This window comes from Salvia hispanica, chromosome 2 (assembly GCF_029641045.1).
Source record: "Salvia hispanica isolate PSC_SH4W2 chromosome 2, Shi_PSC_v1, whole genome shotgun sequence".
In the NCBI taxonomy this organism is placed as follows: domain Eukaryota; kingdom Viridiplantae; phylum Streptophyta; class Magnoliopsida; order Lamiales; family Lamiaceae; genus Salvia; species Salvia hispanica.
In genome coordinates, this window is record NC_142693.1 from 1,169,275 (window position 1) to 1,189,335 (window position 20,061).

A 20,061-nucleotide genomic window follows, 5' to 3' on the forward strand; every position below is an offset into this window, starting at 1 on the left:
CGGTTTCCTTTTCCAACGCAGAGCAGAAAATAGCTCTAGTGATATAGTTTTAGAAGCATTTGTCAAAGATGACTTACAAATTTAATGTTGTTCTTTTCTCTTTTCAGACGGATGTTTACTCTCCCTGATCTAATTAAATAGAGATCTGTATTTATGCACTTGAAAAGGCAACGGAGAAATAAATTTACTACCATCTGAACTGAAAAATTATTAATTTCTGAAATTTGAAGAAAAAAGTACATTGAGGAAAAAGATAATCCAACGCTCGTTTAACAAAGAAATGGACTATGATTATGGGATGCAAAAGAGCAACAATTGATTATTATTTCGGGGTGAAGGGAGCATAAGATGTTAAAATTAGGTCGCAATATGAGAGAAGAAATCGGACAAAAACAACACCGTTTACACCCATATAACGCCGATTGACTGGTGTCCATTAGAGACAAGTTTTAAGTTGGTGATATACACCAAATTTCGGCTCACGCACTTCCTATTACGAATCAAATTGTCCATTTTATAGCACTATAATCATGACAGTCCATGAGTTTGGCCAAGGTGAAACAATTACACACAAACTCATCTTCCATGAATGCAATCACAACAATGATCTCATGATCATGCCAAACTAAAACTGTCATCATCCTAAACTACACAAATCTTCGGTCCAAAGAGTTGGATAAACTAAGAATGTCCAGAATGGATAAGGGAGAAGGTGATGGTCTAGGGAAATCGAAACGAGCTGTTTTTTCAACCCTAAAAACCTGAATCATCTGGGACTGGATAGTTCTTCTGCTGTCAAGATCCATTCTGTAGGGATATTCCAATAGCTTCTAAAACTTTCCTTCAAACTTTGCTCTGCGAATTCTTTCCACCTATCGTCTAGGCCATCGATCATTCTCACAATTTCCAACATCGTGGGTCGTTCATCTGGATCATCTTGTGTGCAGCTGAGAACTAACTGAAACAACTTCTCCACCTCTTCTTCTACAAAATTTCCTTCAAGACTTGAATCAACCATCACTTCAAAGTTTTTCCCAATGTATATTGTATATACCTATAAAATTTGAATATGCTTTGAGTATTTGAGCACATTTATGAAAGAAGCAACACTAAAATCAATTCATTAACATTGTACATATTGCATATAGCAATATAACGCTTACCATCTCGAGTAACTCCATCTTTTGAGTATTGGCTAGCTGATGAAGAGAAGGAATATTCTGTCCTGTTATGAGTTCAAGAAGAAAGATCCCATAGCTAAAAACATCGGCTTTCTCTGTACACTTACCGGTGGAGAGGTACTCGGGGGCTATATGACCGAAAGTCCCTTTCACAGCACCATCATCGCGGCAGTCCATGAATTTGGCCAAGGTGAAGTCAGTTAAGACTACACTAAAGTTCTCATCCAACAATATATTTGCAGCTTTAACATCGCGATGAATGATACCTCTGATGCATTCTTCATGCAAATAAGCTAGACCGTTTGCAACCCCGAGTGCTATCGAGTTTCTAACTGGCCAGCCAAGTGTAGGCTGCGTCCCTAGAGTCATTTAGCACACAGCTCATCATGTATATAAAAAAACGTTGAGGACATATACATTCATATAACAAAAATAAACACATTATAAGAGTTGATTAAGCTTACCTGATCTTAAGCATGATGCCACACTTCCATTCTGCATGAAAGGATAAACAAGCAGCTGTTCTTCATGTGTAATGCAAAATCCAATAATTTTGATTACATTACGATGTATTACAAGGCTAGCCATCTCTAGTTCTGCCTCGATAACTTCTTGTTGTAATCTTTTAACTGCCACTAAAGAGCCATTGTACAGTCGACCTTTATATACTGTACCATGCGCACCACGCCCAATGACATTTTTGTTGCTAAAATTGTCTGTTGCAACGAGTAGCTCACGTCGGGAAAAGCTCTCAAGTCCATCATACTCTTCATCAGCAGCGAAAAACAAATTAGTTACTAAGCGGTATTCAAAATGTGTCTATATAGCTATATAGAATACACAATATGCAATACATGTATACAGCAAGTCAACTAACCGGGAATGTCAACCAAACCTTCACGCAGATTGTCCTTTGGTTTCCTTTTCCAACGCAGAGCAGAAAATAGCTTCCGTGGTATAGTTTTAGAAGCATTTTTCCTATCTGCAATGGTTACTTTGTCAAATAGGACTTACTAATTTATTGAAACTTTTTTTCTCTCTATACAAAATATAGCCCCTTTCTCACAACTTCAGATCTGTATTTATGCACTTGGAAAGGTAATGAAGAAATAAATTTACTACCACATCCTTGTTTTTCATCTACAATGAAGGATCCTTAATTTCCAAAATATATAGATAAGAGTATATTAAGGAAAAAATATAATCTAACGCTCGTTTAGCAAAGAAAAGAACTATGATTATGGGATGCAAAAGAGCAACAATTGATTATTACTCCCTCCGTCCCACAAGAATATGCACTCTTTGGGGACGGGGGGAGTATTTAGAAGCATATAACTTAGATGTTTATGACAAGTAATTTAAGAAACACTTTAGATTTAACTCTTCATGCTCTGTTCTCTTCAAGATTTTTGAGCTTATGACATGTTTGCCTTGGAGGTTTTTTGTGTGTTTCTACTAACAAAAATTTAAACCACATCTCATTTTCAAAGCTTCCATCTATCTAATAGTTGTAGACTACGTATATGCATCAAACAAACAACGACCGATATATATAAAATGACAAAACTGACCTTCAATGATAGAGTCATTTATAACTGGAAGTTGATGAGATGATGAGGAAACAGGTCTCACACTTGAAAAACTGAAAAATTAACTTAAAGTAGTATTAACACCCATGCTATGCAACTTAAATAACTGTCAGATATGTTATCTGAAAAACCAGAGACTTACAAAGTTAACTTGCAATTACCTGAGAGTTACGTCAGTATAATCAGAAGCAATGGTGGAGATGGAGTTTTGATGACAGAGTTGCCATATCTGCTCTCTCTTCACCACTGCTGTCACCAGCCTCTCCCAGTTGTCCCGAGACGACGAATATGACATCTTTCACCTTATAGAATACGACGAACATTGCCACAATTTAAATGCAATGCAAATTCAGATGAAATTGCTAGCATTCTTCTCAGAAATTGCTGCGAAATAGAAATGAATGTCCCTATTAACTTTTCTGCAATTTAAAATTGAGTGGAGTGTCACTATGCCAATTCCAGAGAAAGTAATAATTGAAAATAATTGACTTTGACTTTTCATCTATGTAGATATTATTCCCAAGTCTTGTTTGGTTTTATTTTATTGAAATTAGTGAGTATTATAATTACCCTCGTCATATGAAACTACAATAGTAACATCAAATAGAGGTTGAATATTCAAGAAATGAAAGTTGAAATATGGAATGACATATAAAGCACAGTTCAAGTATGTATATTGAGTTTTATGAAACTAAAGCTGTCCCCAATGAATTCCTTTACCAATAGACCGAAGCTTAGCCATCCTGACCTGACCTAAAAAGTATTAGCCTTCAGCTAGTGGGCTAGCTCAAACCAGCCCGTACATGAACGTAATCTAGTAGTACTTTTTGTGGTTGGAGAAACCTCAGGTTGAGACCCTCCCTAAAATGTCCATGGTTCGAATAAGCATGGGTCGGGCCAGTTTTGACAACTTTGCCGGATAGAAGCAACAGAGTTTGCAATTTCTCTTTTTACACTTTTAACATTAGTCTCATACTATTATATAGGCTAATAGAAATTTATTACACAGTACATCAAACACATCAAATGTTATGCAATCAAGTAAATGATGATTGAAATATAATAGCATGATCATCTTGGCCCAGATAGTACTTCTTCATCTAAACCAAAACAATAAATATTATTACCACCTATCCACTCTGAATTGGGATAGTTGTTGAGAGGATACTCTTCTTTTCTGACTTCTTCCTCAGACAACTAAGCCGAGCCACCACCAGCTTCCAACATCCTCACCACATTCGACATCCTTGGACATTTGTCTGGGTCGAATTGTGTGCAGAGAACAGCTATATTTACCAGCTGCTTCACCACTGCCTCCACAGAACCATCTCCACCATCTTTGTCAACCATCGATTCCCATCTCCTATCTTCATAATTTCTTTTTACCTGGGATCAGATGTATGAGCTGACTTTGGCTGTGTAAATATTAAGCATGGTTTAAATCATCTCAAGAAATGCCTTCCCCTACCAAATTAATGATTTTGTCTCGACGCTTAGGGTGCGTTTGCGAAGCGATAACATAAATAAGTAAACAAAAGATGCAAACATATCTCAAGAGACTAGAGAAATGCACCTGTTCTTCGTAAACAAACAAACATGCTATTTTAACATATGAGTGGCAGTCTTTCAGGCTTACCCCTTAACCATGATTCGACACTTCCATTGACCATCAAGCGGAAAACAAGCAGTTGCTCTTCTAGTGTATGACAAAATCCAATCACATGAACAAGTTTTGGATGTCTAAATCTTTTTTGCCATCTTTTCTTGTTCCTCACTTTTTCATGAAAATTTAAGAATTAAGACAAGTAGTTAGCTAAATTTTCAAAGAATTACCATCTCCGTTTCTTCTTAAATTTCTAACAAAAAAGTAAGCCTAGTTTTATCCCATTCCACAAAGCACAGAGACTCTTAATCAACTCCCCCAATAATACAAATTGACAAAATGTAAGCAATTGCAAGACATTCTAATTCCATCAGCGTCTCTACATCAACTACTAAAAGCAAACTCAATCGCCAGCGATCGTAGACAAACCTTCGATGCCAGAACCGCTAGCAAGCTGAGCTCGACGCTGTGGTGATTCGGAATTATTCTTCGATCCAATCCTCGAAATACTAAAAATGTTTTCAAATTTAGGTATCAGTCATGAAAATGCAATTTTCACCCAAATTGAGATGAACAGAAAATACTCCACCTGATAATTTCTCCACTGGAATGAGATGAAATGGTGGTGAAGGAGTTTTGGTGGCAGAGTTGCCATATTTCTTCTCTCTTCACCACCGCCGCCACCAGCCTCTCCCAGTTGTCTCGCGACGACGACAGCGTCTCTCTTCAGCTTTCAACCAAATTGTAAAAATCGGATTCTGCTGAAAAGGGGAAATATGTTGGAGATCAAATTTATAGATCAGCTTTGAATTAGATATATAAATTTGATTTTATATATCTAATTCAAACAAAACATTAGTACTCCCTTCGGTCTTGCTTAAGATGACACGTTTTCTTTTTTAGTTTGTCCCAACTAAGATGACATATTTCCTTTTTTGGTAATTTTCTCTCTTCAATTAATACACTCAACCATTTTTTCTCACTTCTATTAAAATATTCATCTTTCTTTATCTCTCTATTTTAAAACTTATATTCACCTTCTCTCTCCAATTAAACACTTTAACTAATAACTCCTAAAATCTCGTACCAGCTAAGCAATGTATCATCTTAGCCGGGACGAAGGGAGTACTAATTACGTAGATAGATTTCCAGTAGATAGAAATATTAAGTCAATAATGAAGTCAACACTACGCAGCTTAGTCTCATAGGTCAACAAGGACATAGTATTTCACAATTTTATTAATACTCAATCGTAGGGTCATATTCTAATGCTTATAGCATCCTAATTCAAAATCAAGACTAAATCTCCATCCTTATATTTTAAAATGAGTGAATGTGATTAAATCTTACGAATCTCAATAAATAGTAAATAAAATATCAAAAAAAGGATAATATCGTCATTATGTTATCATATGATAATTTTCGTGAATGTTTTTTTTATATCAACATAGTGTATGACAAATATCAACAATATGACATAAGAATATCAACACTATTACAAGAAAATATCAACACATATTTATTGAGATTTTTTACATGGTTTTATTGAGATTTTATATGCATTATATTGAAATTTGTTGATGTATTTGTTGATAAAAAATCTTGTTATTAACATTTACGAAAACTAAATAAAAAATATCAAATTTCATCATTCGAACGTCGTCATAACATATGCAATTGAAATCTCGTTGGAATCCTTGTAAAATTATCTTTAATTTGATATATTTTTTGCGAAAAAATAATTTAAATCTAGAGAGTTACGTAAATTTAAAGTTTTAAGATGATTTTGATAAGAGAGAATTGACATTAATACCCTCTAATTTTATTTATTAATTTTCTTAATTAAAAATATAATTCATGTGGCATTATTTCAACCACTAGATCTTTTAATCTAATGACTAAGATTTAGTCTTAGTTTGAGATTGCTCGTTAGTTAGCAATTGATCACTTCTCCTCACATATTAAAAGAATAAAAATATTTGAAACGACACAGATTTTAATGCAAAATTAATAAAATAAGTGAAAAGAATGGATAAACTTTAAATTCTTTCCTAGTTTAAATTTCGCGGAAAATTTCATACAAAGCATACTCGTTATGATTAACCTCCGCGATAGTCAAAAAGTAAGGAAAAGGAAAAGAGAAATTCCATATTTGTGTAAAAAAGCATAAAAAAAAGAGTATAAAAAGGGATATGTCGACTCGAAATTCCATATTTGTGTGACATTTATAGAAAATGTCGAGGATTTACGATGGGTGGGAGAGGTTAGTCGGAGCTGTTTTGAAGAGAGAGGAATACCGCCAACTTGCCCTTTGTGAAAGCTTCAGCAGCTCAGCCACTTCTCGTTTCAGTTTCAGCTTTAGTCCTTTCGTCCGAGATTTCAGAAATGGTGATGAAGCAATTTTTATTTTTATTTTAATTTCTGTATTGTTTGTTCATATCTCATATCAAATTTTACTGTTTTACTTGAATTGGGCATTTGTATAGTTCAGCTCTTGAATCATAGTTTGGTGAAGCTAAAATCTAAAATTTCCGGTGATAAATTGAAAATGTTTCTCACACCATGTCTTCATTAATTGTACTAGAGCTTCTAAGAATCAAGTGTATTTGCCAATGAAAAAATTCTATTCTGATGGAAGATTGTCAGTTCTTCACTTATATTCCTCATGTTAATGAGCAATTTTATGCCTTCATATTTGATCACATTTTAAAAAATTCTCTTGTGATCTTGATAAGATTGTAGAAATTCTGGCGAGAGGCTCGATCCGGTAGATCTTTCTAGTCAGGAAACATTATTCTTCCGTAACGTGATGGCCATAGAGTATGAAGAGTTAAAAAAAGCTACCAGAAACTTTCACCCATGCGAGTTGTTGGGGGAAGGGGCATTTCGTCGTGTTTATAAAGGATGGATCCATGAAAATTATCTTACCGCAACGAAGCCTGGATATGGGATTGCTGTTGCTATCCAGAAGATGGATCTAGAAAGTTATGAAGGGAATAGGGAATTGCTGGTCGGTGTTTCTTCCCCTAACTTCTCTTTAGTTCTTTGTCGTACAGTGTAATGTTTACCAACCATACAAAAACGTTGCAGGATAAAATACATTACTTGAGTCAACTCCGTCACCCAAATTTGATCAAACTTATTGGATACAGCTTCAATGATGACAACAGGATTCTGGTGTATGAGTTCATGCGCAAAGGAAGCTTGGACAACCATCTCTTCAGAAGTAAATTTGGCATACTTGATAGTTGATTGACTGCCTTCGCATATAACTTTTTTCTAAGTAAATATTGTTAGGAGATGTTTCCTCTTGAAGGTTGGGCCTAATAGATAAAATAGTACTCCCTCTGTCTCATTAGACTTGGCTTTTTTTAGCACGATTATTTAAATGAGCAAGATTATAGTGTATGGCTTATGACCCACATCGCCACATGGGACAACTCAAAAAGGAAAACATAATAAGTCTGTTAACAAAATATGCACATATCTGTTACAAACCATGAGTTGCACTTTACAATGTGAATTTTGATGTTCATAAATGTCAGTTCTTGTGTCTTGGTAGCAGGGCATAACTCCCTTAGTTGGGAAACAAGAGTCAAAGTGGCTATAGGTGCTGCAAGAGCTATTGCCTTCTTGCATGACTTGGAAGTACGAGTCATACACCGAGATATTAAGAGTAGCTCCATTCTTTTAGATGGCGTATGTTTGGCAGAGTTTTTTTAAGTACTCTGTTTTTATTTTCAAAACTGTTCTTGTATACAATCCAAACTAATTTTTGGTTCTGATTGAGGATTGCAGGACTTCAACGCCAAGTTGTCAGGATTTGGCCTTGCAAGAGATGGTCCTACTGGTGACACGACTCATTTATCAACTCGAGGTATGGTTACATATGCATATGCTGCTCCCGAGTACGTGGCAACAGGATATGCTGCTCCGGAGTACGTGGCAACAGGTTCTTGCATCTCTACTCCTCGTCTAATTACTAGTTTAAAAGAATGATCAGTGCTGTAAACCAAACAAACTAGGCCTCAGCTCAAACTCAGCTTGTTTCGTTCCTAGTTTCTATCTACAACTTGCATACGAACTCAGCTCAAATATTTTCCTGAGCTTCAATTTCATCTCTAAACCTAGTAAGTTACTAAGTCTAGCTACTGGCCTGGCTCTCTCTGAAGGATGCTGTTTTTTCATGAACAGGTCACTTGACCACGAGATGTGATGTGTATAGTTTTGGAGCTGTTTTGCTTGAATTATTGACAGGTCTTCGAATTTTCGACTCTAAGCGGCCTGTAGGAGAGCGTGATCTGATCAATTGGGCAAAACCTTATTTAAGTAACGAAAACAAACTGTCACGGATAGTGGATTGTGGATTAGAGGGTAAATACCCTCCCAAAGAAGCATATGAAGTTGCCAAGATATGTCTGCAATGTCTGATGTTAGAACCAAGATTAAGACCAAAAATGTCCAAGGTTGTAGGTGTGCTTGAATCACTCTAATACCCATGTATGTTTGGTTATGATAGTTTTCAGGAAAAATGTTAGAAACTCTGTTATAGTGTATCTATAAACATATGATTCCTAATTTCCTATGTATCTACTTTTTAAGTATTTTTTCTAGTATATACCGAGGCAGTGTGTGAATGAATTTTTCTTAATACGGAATATGGGCTTTAAGAGATACAAGCTCTATGGTGGCTTCTTCTGCATCTGTAAATGTTCAAATAAAACTATCAGATACATTCACCAAACCTACATCGGCGGTGAGTACCTCTTTATGCATTGGTTATCTCTGTTAGCCCGGATACTGCTACAAGATACTGATTTGTATTTTCTGATAGAATGAACAAGCAGATGCCAGAAAACCTTTCCAATACGACCCAGCGAAACAGATCAGATTTGAACTATTCTTGAAGGAGAAATTCGAAGGAGGTCTTCGAACTAAAGACTCTGGTGGTTCCAGACTTTCCAGTGATATGTCTGAATATGTCCGTGCTCGTGAAAGGTTAGAATTTGAAGAAGCTGCAGCTGCGGTGCAGAAAGCAAAGTTAGGTAACGAAAGGCAGGTGAGCAGTCAGTTGCTTAAGGACCTGTCGGCTGTTTCAGGATTACAGTTCACTGCTGGTGGAGTAGAGGTATGTATAGTAGTAGAAGTTTGGCTGCAGGTACTAAGTTAATTACGTGCTGACCATAATGCATCATCGACATGAATGGTTATGCAGAAACATACATCTTCCCTTGAAGATGAATTGATAGCTAAAGCAATGTATCCGAAGCGGGAAGAGTTTCAGTGGCGACCTGCACCTATCTTATGCAAGCGTTTTGATTTGATTGATCCTTACATGGGCAAGGTATTCCATTTACACGTCATTGTTCCTGTTTTTCGTTTACCCGATATTACACTAGATGACTTCTATACTACCGATATTTTGCTTTCGTGGCCAGCTATGGCATTTAAAGACTATTAACAAACTATATACCTATCCGAATGTGCAGCCACCTCCTGCTCCACGCTTGAAGAGCAAAATGGACTCTTTGATTTTCATGCCGGATTCCATCAGAGCTGCAGATGTCCAAGAACAAGTTCCCGGGGAGCGGAGATCATCTTCACAACCTCAGGGGCACAGCAGGAAGAAAGAAAATGAAGCAATCGATAAGGAAGCTGAGATTGAGGTGGAAGTCGAAAATGTTGAGAGGCCCGTTGATCTCTACAAAGTACTTCCATCACCTCTATATATTGTTACATCTTAGTGTTATTGCTACTTGGATTGCTAACTGATGCTCGTTGTTTTTGCAGGCAATTTTTTCTGATGATTCAGATGATGAAGAAGAAAACAGCACATCCAATCAAGCAGAGGATACAGAGAAGAAGATCGAAGCTGCAAATACGACTCTTAATCGTTTAATGGCTGGGGACTTCTTAGAAACACTAGGGAAAGAACTAGGTTTATTGGTCCCTCCTGAGATGCCACCCCCGGAAAATAAAGCTGGCAAAAGAGTCGCTACTGATACAGATGAGAGAAACGAGAGCCCTCTTCCGGCTAAAATGACAATGCCAGTTGATCAAAGGGCAGGCCAAAGTTCCAAAAATGGAGCAACCACACATCACTCAGATGGTAAAGAAACTAAATCCGGCAAGGGCCGTGGAGAAGATGTTCGTTTGAGCAGTGGCAAAGCTAGTTCTTCAGAAGACGAGAGGAGCAAAAAGCACTCAAGGAGCCGCAGGCATAAGAGAAGGAGAAGCAGGAGTTCAGACACTGACTCATCGGATGACTCTGATGTTCGAGGACACCACTCAAGGTCGAGGAGAGACGACAAGGAAACCTCTAGGGGAAAGAGCAGCAGCAGAAGCCACTCGAAGCACGGTAAACATAAAAGGAAGGACTCTCCAAGCCGATCCCATCGAGCCTCTGAGCACGAAGAAAGACACAAAAGAAAGAAGAAACGTTAGGAACAATGAGGTGTACACACTTAATTTTATCAGCATCGCGTCAACTAGGCTCTCTGGATTCTTGGGATTATGGGGATGGATTACTCGACACGGGATCATCTTCGATTTTTGGATTATGGGGTTAGATTGCTTGACACTGAATCATGTTCTAGGTTTCATGAATAGGGCTTCGCCTCTCGTCAGCGCGATTTTTGTGTTTTCTTGTAGAGCTAAAGCCACCGGGCTCCAAATGACGTTTGTTGGAATGGGTAACGATCACGCAAGCTTGCTCCAAATTTTCGGATGCACATCGCTCCATGATGGATATTTTTTAAAATTCGTGTCATTGTTACAACTTTCATGAAAAGTTCATTTCATTTTTTGTATTTTCTAAAGTTTGGTATATTTACAATATAAAAATTCGAGCTATTTTGGTTGTAATTTTTTAAAATTCAGAATATTTTGCAAATAACTCCAAAGTTAGGATTTTATAATACAATTAACCCTATTATGAACTTATCTTTGCAAGTACACGCGGATTTTGTGTTGAGAAAAAATCTTCTTTTTTCCATCTATTCACTCTTTCCTTGTATTGAATCTTTTGACATATGTCGTATTATTATTAAATATTTCCTTATTAAACATATGTCGTATCATATACCGATCCGGATTAGGCCAACAAAACACACTTTATATATGTCTATCATATATGTATCACGATTTCATCAGCTAAACACATTGCAATGAACAATGATGTGTTGTCTGAGATTCTGTTGTGTCTGCCTGTACCATCCCTCTTGAGATTCCGAGCTGTCTGCAAAACTTGGGGCAATATCATCGATTCACAGCCTTTCCAAAAACTGCACACTCACAACAACGACAAATCAGACGACATGGTCCATCTACAACTTACTCATTCCAATGAACAAGACAAGCTATGTCTGCAAGTCACTTTTCCCAATCTTGTAAATCGAGTGCAAAAGGAACTGTCGATAAAGCTTCAATGCGATCGGAAGTCACTTATGTTAGTTGACGCAGTTAAGGGTCTAATCTGCATTAACCCAACTATGTTTCAGGTGCCCGTAGCTATATGCAACCCGTTTCTAGGCAAACTCAAACTTCTCCCACTTAAAGCATCTTCCCCTTCCAAATGCTCGTATACAATGTACAGGCGCAAGGTTGCAATTGGTTTCGACGAAGACTACAAAGTAGTGCAGCTGCTGTCATGTGACCAACACCGCTATTTCCATGCCCAAGTGTTCTCAAAAAGTACGGATTCTTGGAGGGAGTTGGCGGACATCGTTATTGAAGATCTAGCTATTGACTTAGTTGTTTCCATTAAATCCGGGTGCAAGAATGGCTACTTTGTTCACTGGTACGCATATCTGCGAAAGGTTGGAGGAGATGTTGAGCGGAAGATATTAAGCTTCGATATGAAGAATGAAGTGTTTCGGGAAATCACACTGCCTGTGGGTTACCCTTACATTCATCTTGTTATTGTTAGAGGCGAGGCCCTCCGCGTCCACACAGTCTCTCATATTTTTGCCGAAGATGAGCACTCGTTTCGTCTCTTTGATTTCCTGACTTGTGGAAGTGATAACTTAGTGAAGATTTATGAATCGAGATGTGAAGGAAGTGAACTGAGTTGGAATCACGTGATGAACGTACGAGTACCCCTCTCGGGCTCTGAGGTACCTCTGAGCAGGACTTGTTGTGTGTTTTTTATGCATCAGTCCGGTGTGTTTGTGTATGATTATAGTGCACGCAAATTCATCTGCAAGCATTCCGTCTCGGAAGTTATTTGCATGGATGAGATTGTTGAATATAGAGGAAGCTTCATTTCAGTCTAGTCTATGAACCTTTTTCTATTGAAGAGTATCAATAATGGTTACTTCATTAGATGAATGAGAAGTGCCACAACTTTATTACACTTCATCGTTTCTATGAACTTGAATGCCCTAACTTTTGTAATTATTTTCTTTTAGCATTTTGATGAATTTTTGAGATAGGGCATGGTCTCTTTATTTATGATTTAACTAGCATCTCTTTCATTGTTTCTCTTTAAGTTATATTGGTCTATAAGAGCATCCGCAATGGTGCTTAGGCCAGCCATTCTCTCCTCTGCCACGTCAGCAACACTAAAAAAACCACCTGCCACGTCAGATTTAGGTCAGCCATAGGCCAGCCGCAATAAAAACAATTCAAAATATACTACATTTACGGAATTAAAATTACGATTAAAATACGAAATTAAATTTAGACACGTGTACGGGAAAATTCATTAATTGCATTTAAAAAAGTTACATAGATAAAAAAAAAGTACATGCATAATAAAGAAAAAAAACTATCGTCGTGCAGTCTTCCGCCCACAACTCTTCAATTATATCCTTTTGGAGTTGAATATGAACAGAAAGTTAGAGAGAGAGAAAACTCGTTAAAACAAGTGGTGCAAATGAAAATGAAACGAAAATCGCGTTTATATATGATTTAAAAAAAAAAAAAAAAAATCGAAAATCGGCGCTGGCTGATCGCTGGCCGATCGGGCCTCCACAATGGCGGCTAGCCGATCGGCTAGCGTTTCGGCCAGCGACAAGCGATCGCGAGCCCACGCCGATCCGCTCGCCGATTTTGCGCTGGCCGACTGCAATGGTTCGGCTAGCCGATCGGCCAGCGCGACGAATCGGCTAGCCGGTCGCTAGCCGACCATTGCGGATGCTCTAATATCATAATTGTCCATTTTATAGCACTATAATCATGGCAGTCCATGAGTTTGGCCAAGGTGAAACAACACACACAAACTCATCTTCCATGAATGCAATCACAACAATGATCTCATGATCATGCCAAACTAAAACTGTCATCATCCTAAACTACACATATCTTCGGTCCAAAGAGTTAGATATACTAAGAATGTCCAGAAATGGATAAGGGATAAGGTGATGGTCTATGGGAGTCGAAACGAGCTGGTTTCATAGCAGCGCTTGCCTGAATCATCTGGGGTTGGATAGTTCCTCTGCCACAGTCAAAGAACAACTATCAAAGATCATCCATTCTTCAATGCGAAGGATGCAACTCCAAGGGGATAAAAATATTTTATGCCGTAAGAATTTTTTCCACCTCTCATCGCATTCGCCATCTTCGATCATTCTCACAACTTCCGACATCATTGGGCGTTCGTCTGGATCATCTTGTGTGCAGATGAGAATTAACTGAAGCAACTTCTCCACATCTTCTTTTAAAAAATTTCCTTCCAAACTTGAATCAACCAACACCTCAAATTTTTTCCCCTTGTATACTGTATATACCTATAAAATTATAAAATCAATTCTTTAACATTGTATACAGATTGCATATAACTATCTATATAAGACTTACCATCTCAAGTAACTGCATCCCATCCTTATTCGCAAGCGGTTGAAGTTCATGAATATACTGTCCGGTGATGAGCTCAAGAAGAAAGATCCCATAGCTAAAAACATCGGCTTTCTCTGTACACTTACCGGTGGAGACGTACTCGGGGGCTATATGACCAATTGTCCCTCTTATGTGATCATCGCGGCAGTCCATGAATTCGGCCGAGGAGAAGTCAGCCAAGACTACATCAAAGTCCTCATCCAACAATATATTTGCAGCTTTAACATCGAGGTGAATGATAGTTCTTACACATTCTTCGTGCAAATAAGCTAGACCTCTTGCAACCCCGAGTACTATCCAGTTTCTAGTTGGCCAGTCAAGTGTAGGATGTGTCCCTGGAATCCGCACATCATATGTAAAGAATTAAAGACATAAGCATTCTTGTACAAAAAAGTACATAATAGGAGCTGAGTGAGCTTACCTGATCTTAAGCATGATGCAACACTTCCATTCGGCATGTAAGGATAAACAAGCAGCTGTTCTTCTTGTGTAATGCAAAATCCAATAAGTTTGATTACATTACGATGGATTACAAGGCTCGCCATTTCTAGTTGTGACTCAATTACTTGTTTTAATCTTTTAACTGCCACTACAGAGCCATCTTTCAGTTGACCTTTATATACTGTACCATATCCACCACGTCCGATGACATTTTCTTTGCTAAAATTGCCTGTTGCAACGAGTAGCTCGGGTAGGGAAAATCTCTCAAGTCCTTCATACTCTTTATCAGTAGTCAAAAACAAGTAAGTTACTATGCCTGCAATATAGCTATATGCAATTTGTATACAGCAAGCTAATTTGCAACTAACCGGGAATGCCAACCAAACCTTCGCGCAAATCACAGTCCTTTGGCTTCCTTTTCCAACGCAGAGCAGAAAATAGCTTCCGTGGTATAGTTTTAGAAGCATTTTTCCTATCTGCAATGGTTACTTTGTCAAATAGGACTTACAAATTTATTGTCACTTTTTTTTCTTTCTTTTCAGACAGATGTTACTCGCTCTGTCCTAACAAAAGAGCAACAATTGATTATTATTTAGAAGCATATAACTAAGATGTTTGACAAGTAATTTAATGAACACTTTAAGATTTAACTCATTATGATCTGTTCTCTTCAAGATTTTTGAGCTTATGACTTGTTTGCCTTTGAGGTTTTCTGTGTGTTTCTGTTTCTACTGACAAATATTTAAACCACATCTCATTTTAAAAAGCTTCCATGTATCTAATAGTTGTAGACTACGTCTATGCATCAAATAAACAACGAGCGATATATATAAAATCACAAAACTAACCTTCGATGATAGAGTCATTTATAAGTGGAAGTTGATGAGATGATGAGGAAACAGATCTCAGACTTGAAAAACTGAAAGATTAACTTAAATAACCGTCAGATACGTTATCAAAAGCAGAGACTTACAACGTTGACTTGCAATTACCTGAGAGTTACGTCGGTATAATCGGAAACAATGGTGGAGACGGAGTTTTGGTGGCAGAGTTGCCATATCTGCTCTCTCTTCACCACTGCTGTCACCAGCCTCTCCCAGTTGTCCCGAGACGACGAATATGACATCTTTCACCTTATAGTATACAACCAACATTGCCACAATTTAACTGTAATGCAAATTCAGATGAAATTGCTAGCCTTCTTCTCAGAAATTGCTGCGAAATAGAAATAAATGTCCCTATCAACTTTTCAGCAATTTAATGAATGCAGATAAAGTAATATTGAAATAATTGGCTTTGACTTTTCATCAATTTAGATATTATTCCCATAACTACCCTCGTCATATGAAACTACAATAGAAACATACTGTAAAATAGAGGTTGAATATTCAAGTAACAAATGAATGTTAAAATATGGAATGACATATAATGCACAGTTCAAGTATGCATATTGAGTTTTATGAACACACTCTAATAGTACTTTTTGAGGTTGGAGAAAGCTTAAGTTGAGACACTCCCAAAAATGACCATGGCTCGAATAAGCTTGGGTCGTGCCAGTTTTGACAACTCTGCCGGATAGAAGCAACAAAGTTTGCAATTTCTCTTTTTACACTCATAATATACTAGTCTCATACACAGTACATCAAACAAATCAAATGCTATGCAATCAAGTACACGGTGATTGAAATATTATAGCATTATCATCTTGGCCCAAACTACAGAAAAGACGAGTCGATGCTGGAAAAACTACACAAATCTTCGGTCCAAAGAGTTTGATAAACTAAGAATGTCAGGAAATGGACAAGGGAGAAGGTGACGGTCTATGCAAGTCGATACGAGGACTTGCCTGAATCATTTGGGACTGGATAGCTCTTCTGCCACAGTGAAAGAAAGTCAAGACGATCTATTCTGTAACGAGAGGGATGGGAGGGGTATTTCCAAGGATAACGTCACTTCCAAAACTATGCGATGAGAATTCTTTCCACCTATCGTCTAGGCCATCCATCATTCTCACAATCTCTAACATCGTGGGACGTTCATCTGGATCATCTTGTGTGCAGCTGAGGACTAACTGAAACAACTTCTCCACCTCTTCTTCTACATAATTACCTTCAAGACTTGAATCAACCATCACTTCAAATTTTTTCCCCTTGCATATTTCATCTACCTATAACATAAATTATAAATGTGTAAAAGAGAGTTGGTTCAAAGAGATTCCGGAATATGATTGAGTATTTGACCACATTTATGGAAGAAGCAAAAATAAAATCAATTGTTTAACTTTGTATACACATTGCATATAGCTATTGATATAAGACTTACCATCTCCAGTAACCTCATCCTGTCATTATTGGCGAGCTGATGAAGAGAAGGTATGTTCTGTCCTGTGATGAGCTCAAGAAGAAAGATCCCATAACTAAAAACATCGGCTTTCTCTGTACACTTTCCCGTGGAGAGGTACTCAGGGGCTATGTGACCCATTGACCCTTTTACGGCACCATCATCGCGGCAGTCCATGAATTTGGCCAAGGAGAAGTCAGCCAAGAATGCTTGAAAGTTCTTATCCAACAATACATTTTCAGCTTTTACATCACGATGAATGATAGTTCTGATGCATTCTTCGTGCAAATAAGCTAGAGCGTTTGCAACCCCAAGTGCTATCGAGTTTCTAATTGGCCAGCCAAGTGTAGGCTGTGTCCCTAGAGTCATTTAGCACACACCTCATCATGTAAATCATTGATATAACAAAAATAAACACATAATAAGAGTTGGTTAAGCTTGCCTGATCTTAAGCATGATGCCACACTTCCATTCTCCATGAAATGATAAACAAGCAGACGTTCTACTTGTGTAATGGCAAATCCATACAGCCTGATTACATTACGATGCTTTAAAAGGCTTCCCATTTCTAGTTCTGTCTCAAACACTTCATGATTTAATCTTTTAACTGCCACAAGAGAACCATCTGCCAATCTACCTTTATATACTGTACCATGTCCACCACATCCAAGGACATTTTTGTCGCTAAAATTTTCTGTTGCAACAAGTAGCTCGCGTAGGCTAAAGTTCTTTAAACGCGAAATCACTTCATCAGCGGACAAAAAAAATGCATCACTATGTTTGGACTCAACATGTTTCTCTATATATAGCCATATGCAATATGTATTCAAAGTTTATTCAAGCCAATTTGCAACTGACCATGGCTAACGAGAGAATGGTGAAGGTCACGGTCCTTTGGTTTCCTTTTCCAACGCAAAGCAGAAAATAGCTTCCGTGAGGTAGTTTTGGAAGCGTTTTTCCTATCTGCAAATGTCCTTTCGTCAGAGTTCTCCTACATTGTGTATTTATAAGCGTTAAGCACTTACAAAGGTAATGGAGATATAAATTTACTACTACATCCTTGTTTTTCACCTAGCCTTTCATAGCTTCCATACATCTATGCACCAATCTCACAACGACCAATATATATTATAAATCACAAACTAACCTTCGACGATACAGTCGTTTATAAGTGGAGATGGTGAGGAAACAGGTCTCAGACTTGAAAAACTGAAATAAATGTCAGCAATGTTATCTGAAAAAAACCAGAGACTAGCAAAGTTAACTTGCAATTACCTGAGAGTTACGTCGGTATATTCAGAAGCAATGGTGGAGATGGAGTTTTGATGACAGAGTTGCCATATCTGCTCTCTCTTCACCACTGCTGTCACCAGCCTCTCCCAGTTATCCCGAGACGACGAATACGACATCTTTCACCTTCAATTATCCTACCAACATTGCACGAGATTAATTCAAATATTTCCTAGTTAATAAGTTAAGTTCACACTTTTTTGTTTTAGATAAAGTTTGAACATTGTAGAAATGTAGTATAAGAATGATTTTGGTCATTAGAACTGATGACTAACAAGGATTAGGAAACACAAGACATAACACTTTCACTGCTTGAATAGGGGACAGAATATCATTATGCAATAAAACCGACTAATTAGGTGATTAATTGATTGTTTTAATTATTAATTTATCAAGACAAAATCTAATACTCTAAGCAGGCATTTTGGTCTGACTCGATCACCCATTTGAATGATCACTATTAAGTTGATTATCATGAACCTCCGATCTATAACATAGAATTTACAAAATCCCGATGTTGAAACTCTTAAATCATATCCCACATCGACTTGGTAATGATCTTAGCTCATCCATATAAGTATGGATAACCTCTCTTATAAGCCATTTTAAAGGGTGAATGGCTCATTTCTAATGATCACGAATCTTCAATTTATCATGTATAAGAGTCAATCGAACCAAATACTATAAAACTAATTAATTCAAATAATCAAATAAAAATAAATGCCCCTAATTTAATACTGAGACAAAAGGAATAAAGAATTAATAAGATGATGAGGTAAAGAGAGCGCAAACGAACCTGAGTAGCTTGAGATGCTTCTCTGTCTGTGTGATTTTGATATACGAGGAAAATGACGAGACATTAGACACGAAATATATAGTGAGTTAGCTGAAATGAAAAGCAGCGAGTGCTCTTTTTCAAAAGAAAAGTAGATATTAGTTGACAAAAATGGCAAAGCGATGATACGCCGATTGAGACAGGCACCTGTGATGTGATATGATGATGAGGTAGCTACGTTAAATTTATTGTTTTTAATTGAATATGTTGGGAGTAAAGTAAGAATTTCATTTTATTGAATAAATAAATAATATCCTCTCTTTCCCACTTCCATAACAGATGACACACTTAGAATTGACATAAAATTTTAGGAGATGTTGTTTTGTGTGTTAAGTGAAAAAAGAAAATAGTATATTTATTTAATGTGAAAGGGAACTTTTTTCAAAAAAGAAAATATGACATCTTTTATGTAACAAACTAAAAAAAAAGTGTGATATCTATTATTGGACGAAGGGAGTACTAATTGTCACAGTTAAAATGATGATAATATTGTTAAGTAAAGAGTGAAATTAAAGATAAAACATGCGGACATAGAATAAGATTATCCACCTTGCATAAAATTAGCATGTATGCTCTTTGTCATTTTAGCTTGTCACATATAACTCTTAAATATTTCAATCATCTTTTTATACCATTGCATGCTATTTTCTTCTTTTGGTAGTAGGAGTATCTATTTTCATTTTAGTTTGTATGCTAATAGAAATGTAATTTTAAGGTGGAGATTCTCATATAGATATAGATATATGGTAAGTAGACTTCACTTTTTCACTAATTATTCTATTTATATTTCATTTTAAAACTAATACTCACATAGTTCTAGAAAAAATAGAGAAATTGGCACCCATATGAGATTTTAATGCACAATTATAAGTAAAAGAGATAAAAAAAAAAAAATTGATTTGAACTCACATTATTAATGGTATACCTTGTTGTAAGTGATTAAGA

General features: G+C 37.0%; 3 protein-coding genes across 19 annotated transcripts; 2 read left to right on the top strand and 1 right to left on the bottom strand.

Annotated features, from left to right (window-relative positions):
- Positions 1 to 493: 493 nt before the first annotated feature.
- On the bottom strand, positions 494 to 18,440 carry LOC125213883 (BRASSINOSTEROID INSENSITIVE 1-associated receptor kinase 1-like). 13 transcript variants are annotated; one of them, XM_089064699.1, is made up of 10 exons: positions 4,963 to 5,144; positions 4,803 to 4,882; positions 4,407 to 4,544; positions 3,898 to 4,156; positions 2,932 to 3,154; positions 2,753 to 2,823; positions 2,059 to 2,163; positions 1,646 to 1,948; positions 1,164 to 1,540; positions 494 to 1,054 (listed from the first exon to the last, which is right to left on the bottom strand). In XM_089064699.1, exons 5-10 carry the CDS (start codon positions 3,063 to 3,065, stop codon positions 767 to 769), a joined length of 1,278 nt encoding a protein of 425 aa, XP_088920825.1. In that variant the 5' UTR covers positions 3,066 to 3,154; positions 3,898 to 4,156; positions 4,407 to 4,544; positions 4,803 to 4,882; positions 4,963 to 5,144; the 3' UTR covers positions 494 to 766. The 13 variants fall into 13 exon arrangements, 12 of the variants coding, with proteins under 12 accessions (XP_088920825.1, XP_088920824.1, XP_088920823.1 ...); XM_089064698.1 differs by lacking the exon at positions 4,407 to 4,544 and having other exon boundaries at positions 3,901 to 4,156; XM_089064697.1 differs by lacking the exon at positions 4,407 to 4,544 and having other exon boundaries at positions 2,932 to 3,189; positions 3,901 to 4,156.
- Positions 6,535 to 8,991, top strand: LOC125213923 (putative serine/threonine-protein kinase PBL3). 5 transcript variants are annotated; one of them, XM_089064707.1, is made up of 6 exons: positions 6,535 to 6,761; positions 7,109 to 7,383; positions 7,464 to 7,599; positions 7,936 to 8,021; positions 8,172 to 8,325; positions 8,568 to 8,991. In XM_089064707.1, exons 1-6 carry the CDS (start codon positions 6,608 to 6,610, stop codon positions 8,864 to 8,866), a joined length of 1,104 nt encoding a protein of 367 aa, XP_088920833.1. In that variant the 5' UTR covers positions 6,535 to 6,607; the 3' UTR covers positions 8,867 to 8,991. The 5 variants fall into 5 exon arrangements, with proteins under 5 accessions (XP_088920833.1, XP_088920834.1, XP_088920831.1 ...); XM_089064708.1 differs by having other exon boundaries at positions 6,536 to 6,761; positions 7,939 to 8,021; XM_089064705.1 differs by having other exon boundaries at positions 6,537 to 6,761; positions 7,936 to 8,072.
- LOC148931333 (G patch domain-containing protein TGH-like) lies at positions 8,992 to 11,225 on the top strand. The gene is made up of 5 exons (XM_089064692.1): positions 8,992 to 9,129; positions 9,208 to 9,501; positions 9,589 to 9,717; positions 9,863 to 10,081; positions 10,164 to 11,225. The coding sequence occupies exons 1-5, from the start codon at positions 9,058 to 9,060 to the stop codon at positions 10,815 to 10,817; spliced, it is 1,368 nt and encodes a 455-aa protein (XP_088920818.1). The 5' UTR covers positions 8,992 to 9,057; the 3' UTR covers positions 10,818 to 11,225.
- Positions 18,441 to 20,061: the final 1,621 nt, after the last annotated feature.